This window comes from Marmota monax, unplaced genomic scaffold (genome assembly GCF_021218885.2).
Source record: "Marmota monax isolate L192 unplaced genomic scaffold, Marmota_monax_Labrador192_F-V1.1 WCK01_AAM20220418_F8-fsc00023, whole genome shotgun sequence".
NCBI lineage: Eukaryota > Metazoa > Chordata > Mammalia > Rodentia > Sciuridae > Marmota > Marmota monax.
Genome location: NW_026692907.1, coordinates 14765557 through 14779005, shown reverse-complemented (window position 1 = coordinate 14779005; position 13449 = coordinate 14765557). Strand labels below are relative to the sequence as shown.

The window sequence follows — 13449 nt, the reverse complement described above, 5'->3', positions numbered from 1 at the left end:
TTACAATTGCTGTTTCCCCTACTTCTTGAACTCTTCATCTAAATAATCACACAGCCACTGCCTTCCTTCTGTCCCGCAAGTCTGCCCAAATGTCTCCTCCTCAAGGTCTTCATCGTCACTCTCTTTATAACAGCAAACACATGCAATTCATTCTATTCTTTTCCCAAGTACTTACCCCCGTCTAATGTACTATGTATTTTATGTTTTTAAATCATCTCGCTCTTGCACCAGAGAGGAAACTCGACATAGGAAGAAATTTTTTTTATCTATTTTGTTCACTATTGAATTCACAGCATCTAGAACGATGCCTGAAACATTTGTTATGTAATTTTTGAAGAATAAAGGAAGAGTGCAATAGCAGGTACTATTTAAAGGAGAGTTGCATAAATGCACTTTTCTTCTTCTAATACAGCAAAAATGCAAAACCAACTCGTGTCATACAGACAGAATAACAGTGGATAAAAGATTACAGCAACAAGAAGAAGAGAGCATTGCATTCAAATTGTTTGTGTGCCAGATGCAAGTATATTTTTAAGGTGAGAGGAAGTGGAGTCAATCTTTAGAATTCAGCCTTTGGAGGGAATCAATGTGGAGAATCCAAATCAATCAGCAAATGCCAGAGACTCTTGGAGCTGGAAGTTCTAGAGGTATGGCAGATCAAAAAATCTCATTTTGTTTGCAAGGAAGCAGAGCCCTGGAATGTAAAGTAACTTTTTCAAGGCACACAGCCAAGCAGTCACAACACTCAGACTCAAACTCAAGTCTGACTTCTGGGTTTGTGCTATTTCTACCAAAAGCCCAAACTGCACAATTTCACCCAGCACCTTGAGCTACTAAAATTAGCCAATACTCCAATCAGAAAATTTGGCATCTGAAAAACTTCACATACCTCAACACTGCCATTGCACACATGAACACTTTGTACGACATTACACTTATCTATATTCATTTATTTATTTAAAAATAATTTCCCTGATTTCAAGTCAAGCCTTCTGACTCTAGAAGACACCATTTTCAGGGTTAGTCATAAAGCAGAGAAAAGGAAAAAGAACCCAGGAAGAGAGAACGGGGATGAATTATTGGGAAAAATGGAGCAAGAAAAGGCAAAAAGAGGGAAGAAGAGAAAAAAGCATCCAGGATACTGAAAAAACTGACTCTGAATTTCTTTGAAGAGCTGTGCCATGATGTATCTCTTTCCATTATAAAAATAATTTCCTTAAAAATAATCACCAATTGCTGGGGTTGTGGTTCAGCGGTAGAGTGCTTGCCTAGCACATGTGAGGCCTTGGGTTCCATCCTCAGCACCACATAAAAAATAAATGAATAACATAAAGTTATGAAAAAAAGTTACCTTCATTAAAAAAATAATAATCACCCAAATAATTAAAGCTTAACTATGTGTTCTCAAATGAACTCTTTATTTTGCTTCTCAAAATGTATTATCTATGTCTCACAATTTAACACTTCATAATACATTGTCTTATTTTCTAATTGTGTTATGTTTATGAGTTTTGTTTCTCCAGTGAGAATATAAGTTGAACATAACTTTTTCCTATTAAATATAATGATCCCAAAATAATACCTAAAAAGTACAATAAGTCATCAGAGTCATTTGGACCTAAGTTTACTCATTCAGTAAGTGAACATTCTAGCTATCTACTGGGGGCTGCAGGTACAGAGATGAAAATGGTGGACCAGATTCTTTCCTTTACAGAGCTTAACCTGTGAGTGAGACATTCAGGTAACACAAGGTTAAACAACAAGTCATAAATACAGCTCTGCGGATTCAGTGGCCCAAACGTGTGTTTAGGAGCTTAAGATGACAAAAACGATAGGGAAGTCTTCCTGGGGATGCTAGTGTCACAACAGAATTGGCAATTCAATGAGCTGGGGAAAGAGGAGGTAGGAAAGAGTTTATTCTAAACACTAGGATTATACACTAGTGTGCCTCTCAGTAAAGGATTAGATGAACTTGAAGAAGAAAGAAGGACTGAGAATGCAGGCTCTTATGGGATGTGGATTTTAAAAGAAATGGGAAGATAATGAATTTTTTAAATAAGGTACTTACATGATATAAGGTATTGAAATATCTTTTTCTAATATCCTGTAGATGCAGTTAACTGACATGTAGATTGCAAAAATGGAGACCCCTTAAAGTAGACCCAGTAAAGTATCTTCCAAAAAAATGGAGACCCCCCCCCCGCCCCCAAAGTACTTCTCCCATAGCTTTCTCACCCTAATCAAGCCATTCTGTGCTCATAGATATATCTGGCAGTCACCACACGATTTGTTTAGACCCAGCACCTCTGCCCATAAATCACTTTCTCCTGAGGGATTCTTCCCTTTTGATGTTTCCCAGCCCCTTGTATCTATGACCTCCTTCTTCTTATTTAGTTAATTTATTCTCAGGAACTTTTTCAGATATACAAGTCCAAATTCATTATAACCTGTTATTCCTTTTCTCCCTTTGCCTTTTTTATAGTCATCTCAGTAAGTTCTCTGTCCTTCTCCCTCAACTCCATTTTTGAATTTATGTAATAGCCTTACTCACATTTAATAAGAGTTAATATGATAAAATTGAATTTAAAAAAAGCCACAAGAATGAGAGTAAAATTGAAAATAATTGAAAAATCCAGTGCTATGAGTCTTTAAAAATTTTTGAAAATATCTAACAACACCTTCAAATATTCTCACCAGCTTCTCATTGTCCTCTAATTAAAACTTCTTTGTTAATAATTAGATAAACCAGGCTGGAAGACTAATAGCAATATCAAACAGCAATATTTGAAATTGGAAGCATATTTAATGCCATCATTCCCCTTCTGGCTAATCACTATGGTAACTGTACTGTTATTTATACATCTCATTGCAGATATGCGATAATATTGGGCTAATAGCCTTCAATGGACTAGTGTGATACCATCATTTATGTCACTGTTACTATGAGAAAACATGTTCCGTTCCAGTAACTCACAAAAGAACTTTGAGGACATAAAAACTGTGAGTTGGTGACTTTCTGCAACTTGTTTATTTGAAACACAGGTAGCACATATGCCAATTACAACAGAAAGAATTGTTCAGAATCATCTAGCTTGGTTTATCTAAGTTTGTTTTTTTTTAAGACTATGTATTCTTTTTAAAGTTGACCCTTAAATTGGATGGGAACTTATACATCTAAAGAGTCTCAAACAACACAGTCCCAGAGAAGGAAAAAAAAACTATATAAATGATAGGATATATATTAGAATCTTATATACATGCTTAGATTTTCTAAAGTAGCTTCACTATTTGAGGGAAGGGGATTGGCAGGGCTAATTAGAAGCATTCTCTTTAAAAACTTCTTAGTTAACTGTAAAATAAATAGTTCCAGCTTCAGTTGCTTTCTTCCTTTTTGATCACATCAAAGAATTTTTTAAAGTATTATAAAACTCCATTTCTATATAGGAAAAAAAGCCTTTATTGTTTATAGGGCTTACTGCAATAACAGAATTTCAGTTAACCTCAAATAGTGTCCAAACCATCTAAATAATGATTCTGGCAGAAAAGGAATTAGAAAGGAACCAAAGGATATGGTTCCATAAATTCTCATATTTAAAATGGAGAAAAATGGAATGTATAACTAAAGAAACAAAGGCCTCTTTTTTTTTTTTTTCATTTTGGCTACCTTGCCCATCCTCATACAAAATTAAAAGAAAAAATTTCTAGAAGGCCAAAATTATGAGTCTTCTTGTTGAATGGACTTAGGTTCAAATTTCATTCCATCATTTTCTGTGTCAGTGTATTATCTTTTATTTTTGAGATTTAGAAAAATTACTGCCAAAGTATTGCTACATTAAATACATTTATTTTCAGTAGTAAACGTAATAAAATGTTTTAAATCACCCTGAATTTCAATGAAGCCCTTAAAATACACTTGCTAATTTTTAACATTGTTATATAGTATGAAACAATCAGCACCCAGAAACTTATCTTTCTGATTCAGCACCTAAAAGCCTGAATATGGAATTAAAAACACAAAGCACTTTCAGTCACTTCTGCATGAACAAGGAAAGTTCTTTCCAGGCAGCCTCATGAATAAAAAGATATTCTAAGAGATACTGGCTTGGCCTCACTATCTTTGGAAACATAACTTTAAAAAATGCCATTTTTAAAGTTTAATAATAATATATGGAAAATAGTCCTGAATAGTTGCCCTAACCAAATAGACTACATTGTAAGTACAGCCAATGCACACACACTTAAGCAAATAATTCCCTTTATTGCTTATCTTTCCCTTCACATTTATACCACATATGATCTATATCATTGGGCTTTCTTCAGAAAAGTAACAAATCAATACCAAACACTGCCAAAAAAGGAAGAATGTAGAAAGCAACAAATCAAGTATTTTAAAAATACATAGTTGATATAGAATCATGGACCCACAAACTACTGGTGGCCCCCTTAAGTCCCTGCAGAATTATTAAGCTGTCTTTCATGACCTTAGAATCACTGGGGAGGTAGTTACATTCTTCTTCTATGACCAGGATTCCCAATAGGCTGTTGAATGAATGGAGCCTGTATCCTGTCCCACAAAAACAAGGACACAAAACTAAACTATGCTCCATTCCATTGCATATTTGTTTACTCTTGTTTTACACACAGTAGAGAAGTGGCTTTGAAAAGTTGCCCTGGCCATGCTTTTTTTCTGAAAAGCAGATTAAAATACTTCAGCAATATAGAATGAACACACACTATTGCAGCCATTCATTCTCCCCCTCCATAGAAAGCTGTTCATGTGGCTGACTATGTGTGTGAGTGACTGTGTGTGTGAGAGAGACACATGTACAAGTTGAGATCAGACACGATTTTAATGAGCTAGATGTTTGGGGGCACATTCTCAGAGTCCACTGATATTTCAGCTAAGACAACATTTTAGGATGCCTTTTAGGGGGTTCTTGTCTTTCCAAGGTTACTATGATAGATATAACACCTTGGCTTTTTTTTCAGGTGACTTAAGTGAAAATAACCATTATGTCACATCTTCAGAGTAAGAGCAATTCAGAGGTGAAATTCTGGAATACAATATCAGAAACACAAACAGATTATTGCCAAAGAGATTGGCAACTAAGTTGGAAGACCACTGACATGCAGATGGATTTCTGGTTAAGGTCCCTACCTGCTTTCTCAAGGTCACTGAACCATTAAAATAACAAGGTTTGAAAAGAATTTAAATAGCGACTATTGGTAGAAAAAATTATTTGCTTCACTTTAATTTTTAAACTAGTGGCAATATCTGTCCAATTTCTCTTGCAAGGGTCGGATACAAGGCAACTGCATCCAGTGTCACCTCTAATTCCTACCAGAGCTAAGATAATATCCTTCATTAGATAAATTTGGCAAACCTGGCGATAGTGCTAATTCAGCTCCAACCCAAGTCTTTGTTACAGTTCTCATTTCAGTTTAGGCAGCTCAGATAAGCTTATCACAGGGCTTTGAACTGACATTCTGGGTTGGCACAATAGACCATATTACCAGGGAGGATCATTAATGAGCATCAATAAATGTTACTACCTTCAGAGAAGACACTAGCTCTGTAGTTTGCAAGGCAAGAAGTAAAATGTTAGACCTTCCAATTGCCCATATATAACTGGAATCTAATCAGAATGAGTGTAGATGCATTTTTATGAAAAGCTACAAGAAATTTATCTGGCAAAATACAGTGCTTCCATATAGAAGATTTAAAAAAAAAACTGAAGAAGATAATCCACATAGACTTTTAATTGAAAAGTACATAAGTGATGCTCTCTTTGCCTTTCCTTGTTATTCAAAGATTAAACTCATTTTGAATTAATGAAAAATGGTTTAATCTTAGAGTGCTAGCAGTCTCAATTTATTTAGGCCTGCCTATATATAAAGAACTAGCTTCAGATCCCTTTACAAACAAGATCAGGTTCCATAACAAAACGATACCCAATCTCTCTTATAAGGCTATTTTCCAAAATCTATGGGTTTTGACTCTGGAATTCTTCACTCCCCCAAATCACACTAACAACATTTGACATGATGACAGAAAGAGCAAAAAGAATTCATTTCTGCCAAATAAGTACACTGCTGTTTTTTTGAAACCATCCTTCCCTTAATTCCATTTTGGTAAATTTCTAAGGAATATTTAAAATTGGAAAGACAGACTTTGGCTTAAGAGGTGGCCTCTCTGCCATTTTCATGGCTGATTTGAAACCCATTATGCACTCAATTCTGCATTGTAAAATCCAGGCTGGGGACAAATTTCTGCCTGTCATCTTAGGAAAGGCCAGGAGTTTTGCACCATCCTGTAGTGTGAAAACAGAAAATCAAAGCTCGCATAGAGCTGACTGCTTCTTTCCTGATCTGCTTGCAGCTTTTTTGAGGCAATCTTGGCTGTCACTATCTCAGCCTGGGAAGGGTAATTTGGTAGAATAATATATAGTTTAAATAGCATCTCCCCAGGGAAAGTTCCTCCTTACACTTAATATTGAATGCAAAAAGATAATCAGCAAGTAATCATTTGATGCTTGGCTAAGAACCATTGCATGGGGAAAGCTTTTAGGAAGCACATTTTTTTTTAACCTGATAAGATCTTGATTCAGGAGCCAAGAGGCCCAGATATTTTCCTTATATTGTTCATTCTTTGCAATGGCATAAATGTAAAACTTCAGTTCATGGACCAAATTTGCTGTAAACATCACTCTAATTATATGATATAAATTGCAGAGACAAAAATATCTTATAAGATTTTTTTTTTTTTAATTTTAAGCAGCTCACTGAAAATGACAGTATGGATAACTCTGTAAATGACCTCTCCTGTCTAATGTCAATTTCAGAAAACAAGTTTCCATTGTAAATGTTTAATCAGTGTAGTTCCAGGAACCCAGCAAAGAAAACCTTATCTTCTCTCCCAACTTATTTGCTCTGCAAGCTCTTTCCTAGCTCTAGCTCAGCTTCCTACAAATACTTTAGGCTTTTCTGTCTCAAAGGAGCTGGGAGCTCTCTGTAGGTTCTGAGCTAGACAGAAGCCCTGTGGTTGATTCCATTAGTCCAAGCCCTGGTTCTCTGCAAGGAAACTGCAGCATTTATGCTTGCAAAACCCTGGCAACCAGGTTCTAGAATGGCCACCAACACTGGCTGCACACATTCTTCCGTGCTGTTTTGCCCAAATCTTGCCCGAAGCCAGCCAACATCAGCAGAAAGCATCCTACCTTCCATCATGGTGGCAGAATTGCATTCCTTAATTTCCAAGGAGTCTGAAAAAACACAGGAGGATACGCTTCCAGGTCTCAGTTAAGTCCTCACAACGCCGCTGCTGAGGTCTGCAGTGTCAGCTGCCAAAGCCAAAGGAGACAAGTGTTAACCCGAAAGACAGGCCATGGATGCTTCCTGGTGCTGCTTCACCTACAGGCTCCCAGGAAGATGCTGAGAGAGAAAGGCAGAGGAACAGCAAGCCGGCCGAGCTGCACCGCCTGCGCTGCCTCGGCCAATCCCTTCAGCTCTGGACCGCGTCACATGGTAGCCAGCCTGCATCTCCTGACACAATACCCCCGGAGAGCACACGGAACCTATTTCCCTTCCCCATTCCTCTCCACCCCAGCGCCTCCCGTTTGTCACCAAATACATCGCCCCTTCCCCACCTGGTGACGCATTTCCCCCCGCCCCTCCGCGTCTTCTTCTTAAGCCTATTGCAGCGCCTGGGTGCCCGAGATTAATTATCAGGCGCTGCCACCTTAACAGCGGACTCTAGCATGAAAGGAGCACCTAAGTGGCTCGCTGCGGAGGGGATTTTTTTTTTTTTTTTTTTTTTAAGAAAAACTTCTTAATAATTCCGTGCAGCCCGAAGTCTTGGCAACACGCTTTTAACGCTCCCATTCCAACCTCCTTTTGCCCTGAAGGAATGCCAAATGTCAGTATCCGTGGCTTCTGCGCACATCTGTGAGTCTCTCTCTCTCTCTCTCTCTCTCTCTCTCTCTCTCTCTCTCTCTCGCTTTCGCTCTCTCGCCGTCACCTCCATTCAAGAGAGAAAAAAAGCAATCCGTTGACGTCACATCATAAACAATTATCCCCAAAAGGATGATGCAGAAAAAAATTTCACCCCAGCTGCCTTCAAGAGAGCCAGGGAATTAATTGCTCATGACATGCCGAAGGGCTGGGAACTGTCATTAAAACAAAGAAACAAAAGAACCCACCCGAGTGGGGCTCTGGAATCAAACTGGCAACGCTTGAGATCATTTCTGGGGCGGGAGGCGGGAGAGAGGGGAGAAGGCAGGGAGCGGAGGCCTCAGCCGGACCGACGACAGCTGTGCACGCCGGCTTCCTCCCACTTTAATTTGGGCCAGCAGGCCAGGCCGCAGACAGACCCCAGGACGCCTCTGGACCACCGATTCGAGTCCCGCGGCCGCCGCGTCCTCCCTGCCGAGCGCGCACGTGAGCCGCCTGGTTTCCCCAGGTGGGGAGCTTTCTCGCAACCGACTGTGGCTACAGCTGCCAACTGCACTCCCTGTAGGGAACAGACTTTCTTCTAAATGACACGTTTTTCAAGACGCGTCTCTGGCATCTGGAGTCTCCTCCAAGCCCATTCGTTCACCCTGGTGGAAATCCGGAGGGAGGCAATTGTGCCTGGTGGTGTCTGGAGGGGTGGGCGGAGCCCTGGGTTTGGCAGTTCCAGGATGGGATCTAGGTTCCTGTGTCTGCCTAGTGGGAAGGATTCCGGGCACCCGTTCTGGTTGGGTTGAGAGTTTGTCATCTGACTACTCCCCAGAGACCCCGGGAGCCTTTCAGAGGGCCTCAGGACCCGGTCCAATGATCCTTGCTTCTCTCTAAGAGGCTCAAACAGCAAAGGGAAAAAACAAAACGGGCTGGGTGGCCTAGGACAGAGAGCGGGGGCAGGGAGAGAGAAGAGGAGGAAGGGAGATGGCAGGCCAGCAAAGGACCTCTTAGGAACCCGGGGAGAGGACAGAGGAAGGGGCACTTCTACTATATAGACTAGGAGAGAAGCTCTCAACATTGTAGCAGTTTGAGTGACAGATGAGAATGTACTCCAAAAAAAAAAAAAACTTTAAGAAGATGCATGACATGCTCAGGTTTGAGTCTTTAATATTATTATTGATCATTTATATAATACACTCAAGAAGTTTTAATATTTGCTCAGCTCTTAACAAGGTCTAGCTGTTTCAGTCAGAGCAAATGTGACCTATTGGTGGCTGAGAAATATTGAAGAAAAAATAATCAAAGAGGCCAACTGAAGCAGCACATCAACAGTTAAAAACGAAAACCAAAAACTCAGTTCCTAGCAACTTAAAAGTGTTTTAAAAATTGTTCTCCCTAAGGACACATATTTCAGTGGCCTCTAAATTTCAAAATGAAAATCTCCAGAGACACACAAATACTTGTGACTTTTCCCCTTATGTCTATAAGCTGAATTTTAAAAGCACAATAAATACCGAAGTAAAACCCACTTTAAGTACAAATTACACTGCTCTGAAATCTTCAGGAAAATTATCATAAAATGGTTGGTTAGTATGTGTATAGTTAGCAAATTACTTTTTTAAAGGTTAAGGACATGGATAAATATTAGTCAAACAAACTGAGATAAAGTTGTGTCTCTGCCCCTTATTGAGGTGTTTGATCCTGGGCAAGTTATTCAACTCTCTGTGCCTCACAGATTCCTTATCCATGAAATGGAGATCATAATAATGATACCAAGTTCATAGAGCTATAAATAATAACAAACCTGTGTTATTCACTTAACTATGTGCCAAACAGTGTTCTAAATATTCTGCCAGTAAGTTACTTAACAATGTGTCTGGAGCATTCTAAGCCATCCATACTGGCTTTTCAGAATTAGCATTATTACTAAAGGGCTGGCAGGCACATCAATAAAATTTGAGGCCAACTGGAAATTGTACACAGGCATAGAGAATATGTTAGTGAAAGACCAGGTAGGTGAGGCATCTTTAGTGGTAACATTGGGGAGTTCTGGGGGTTTGCTAAGTAGAAGAGTGATTAGGACCAAATGAGGTGAATTTGGAGAGGTATTTTTTTTTTTTTGGTACCAGGGATTGAACTCAGGAGCACTTGGCCACTGGAGTCCTATTTTGTATTTTATTTAGAGACAGAGTCTCACTGAGTTGCTTAGCTTGCTTTTGCTTAGGCTGGCTTTGAACTGGCAATCCTCCTGCCTCAGCCTCCTGAGCCACTGGGATTACAAGTGTGCGCCACCACACCTAGCCTGGAGAGAGATGGAATTTTAGAAGCTGGAAAAATATTGGAATGGTTTAGAGTGGCAGTTCTAAAGAATTTAAGGAACTCTAAATAAGAAATGAGGTTGCTATAAAATCTGGAGGTGAGTGAAAGCCCAGAAGTGCAGGAGTAGGGGACACTGCGAGCAGAGTCCATGAAGCTCAGGCTGCCTGCCCTCCCCTCCCACTGTAAGTTTCACAGTGTTTACCCAAGGTTCACAACAGTTTTGTTTTCAACAAGCAGCAAGGCTACCAGATAGAAAGTCTTTTGTTCTTAATATATTTTTAAATTATTAACTGGTAGATAATAATTGCACATATTTATGGGGTAACAGTGAGATACACATACACAATATTTAATGATCAGATCAAGATAATTGGCATATCAGTTACCTAAAAATAAAATTATTATTTTTTGTGTTTTGAATGTTCAAAATCTTCTCTATTAGCTATGCAAGTATTTATGGTCAATCATATTTATTCTACTGTTCTATAGAACATTAGAAAAGATTCTTTGTTTCTAACTGAACCCCTGTGCATAATAACCATTATTTCTCCATCTCCTCATCTCCCTACACTTCTCAGGCTTTGGTAATCACTGTTTAACCTCTACTTCTATGAGCTCAACTTTTTAGCTTCCAGGTATAGGTGTAAGTAATGAGAAGTTGTGGTATTTGTTTTTCTGAACTTGACTTCACTTAATGTAATGTCCTACAGGCTCATCCATGTTGTCACAAATTACAGGATTCCATTTCTCGTGTCTAAAAAATATTCAAGTGTGTGCTTGTGTGTGTGTGTGTGTGTGTGTGTGTACACACACATACTTATGCCCAGGAGTTCATCAGGAATGTGAAGGTATGTCCAGGTTTTTAGTAAGCCTTTTGTTGCTGTGACCAAAAGACCCAACAAGAACAATATGAGAGGAGTAAAAGTTTATTTGGGGTCTAAATTCATACATAGTCAGCTCCATTGCTGTGGTCCTGAGATGAGTCAAGTTGTGGAAGAGCATGATGGAGAAAAGCAGCTCAGGACATGACAATCAGGAAGCAGAGATAGATAGATAGATAGATAGATAGATAGATAGATAGAGCGAGCAAGTGAGCTGTGTTACCAAGGACAAAATATAAACTACAAAGGGACTCTCTCAGTGACCTATGTCCTCCAGTCATATTCTACCTATCTAGAGTTACACCTAGTTAATCCATATCAGTGGATTAACCCACAGATTGGGTTACAAAATGATCTAATCATTCACCTAGGAACCATTCTGCATTCTCTTACATAGGAGCTTTTCAGGGGATGCTTCAAGTCCAAACCATAATACCAGGTATGCCCAGAGATCACTGTACATTCTTAGATAGTATTTGCAACTGTCCAAGATTAAGACCAAAAACTTAATGGATGAAGTCACTAGACATTTAATTTGTTTTCTGAAATCACATTTTTAAGGCAGTAATGATCTATTTCATATGCGTCCTGGAACCAAACTTCTTATATTCTTGCTATAAAAGTTGAATTCCTTCACTATTTCCCAATTTTAGTGTTTTGAAGGGCATGATCTGTCCATAGTTTAGAAAGAGAAAGAAGATCCTGAGAATTCAGTTATGAAGGAGAAAAGAAAATTAACATAATGGAAAAGTTCAGGAGATAATGATCTTAGCACTACTTTTGACTCCTGAGTCTTTCCATCTTGCTATCCCTTTTGAGGCAATCCAATGAATCTGGAAATATACATTTTGGAAAATATCATCCAAAGTCTAGAAATCAACAGAAATTCTCACTTCAGAAGTTGGATTTCCCTGGGATGATATAGGTAAAAGATGTACACCTATACACACATACACACACTCACATACACTCTCTCTCTCTCTCTCTCTCACACACACACACACACACACACATACACACACACTATTTATTAGGTTAGCTCACAGAATTATAGGAAGAACCGAACAACTGAGAAAAGCAACAACAAAAACATTGCTACACTCAAGTAAACTAAATCCTCAGAACTCTCTCCATTTCTCCCAGGATTTCAGCTCATTTTCTCTTACTAGTTTTTATCCATGTGATCAGGGATCTGGCCATTAGGCTATTCTAAGATCACATCTTTGCAATTTGACTTCCAAGATATCCTTCAACAAACTTCCAGGGAAGACCTGGCTAATCAGTGGGGCCAAGTTGATGGGGTCTCTTGATGGTTTTTGAAAAGCTAAAAACTATGTTGAAGTTAGTCATATGCCCACTATTGTGACTAAACATGGAGTAAAAAGAAAGGCAAGTTTTGATGACAATCTTTAACAGTATGAACTCCTGATATGATTGGAGGGGTAGAAAAGATGTTGTCAAAGGAAGAAAAGGTATTATTACCAGAAAAAATATGGGGAAAGAAACTAGGAAACAAAAGCTATAAACTACATAGATTTTACTTATGTACCTAAGATGAAGCTTACCAAGGACTCACTGTAGCAGAGGCGCACAGTGTGCCACATTAATCCCACACAACAGACTTGAGAGGTTGTTTATACATGCCCACTAACTACATCCAGAAAGAAACCTGAAGACCTTGTAGCCACCCTCTTCCCCACTGGGGATACAGATCCTTCTTGTTGGGCCACTTACTCTAAAGACAAGGCATGTCCTGGGACTTGACACTCATTGGTCTATGCTGGTCCAGAGAGCCCTGTATCTATACCTCTGTGAGTGCTAAAGGAATTTATACCAGCTGGGAGTTCTGCTTAGTTTATATCTATGTTGAAAAAAATAAGCAGTAGGAATTGAATATATGAGGAGAATCAATAGTTTCGGAAAAGAAGTTTCGGAAAAGAACACAATTATGGTTCGCTACAGCAGAGGAAATACCCTCATTGAAGGACAGGAAATGTAGAAAACTGGAAAGATATTTTTTTAAAAATCTATTTTTAGTTTTTATATAGTTTCAAGGATACATCAGCAATTAATAAGAGCAGATTGCTATGATAACATAAAAACATAATAAGAGAAAGAGTACACAAAAGTAGTAAAAACATTAAATAATTTTAAATGTTACAACTATAGTCAATGATGTAACAAATGCTGCCAAGATTATACATTGATAGGCCAGTGGCAATATTTTTGAAGCATAGACCCACAACCACAATAGCAACTGGCCCAAATATAGTGGAATTCTCTCTCCCTTTGCAGAATCAGTTAACTCAAT

General features: G+C 38.7%; 1 protein-coding gene across 17 annotated transcripts in view; it reads right to left on the bottom strand.

Moving 5' to 3' along the window:
• Window positions 1–8638, bottom strand: part of Sgip1 (SH3GL interacting endocytic adaptor 1) — a 208587-nt gene extending 199949 nt beyond the window's left edge. For 3 of the 17 annotated variants that reach the window (XM_058581570.1, XM_046451106.2, XM_046451108.2), the window contains exon 1: window positions 7218–7552. In XM_058581570.1, the coding sequence (XP_058437553.1) occupies window positions 7218–7227 (10 nt within the window). In that variant the 5' untranslated portion in view covers window positions 7228–7552. Of the gene's footprint in view, window positions 1–7217; window positions 7554–7646; window positions 7788–7887; window positions 8003–8198 lie in introns of those variants that run through there. The other 14 variants (XM_046451114.2, XM_058581574.1, XM_046451115.2 and 11 more) reach the window with 9 other exon arrangements.
• Between the last annotated feature and the right edge of the window lie 4811 nt (window positions 8639–13449).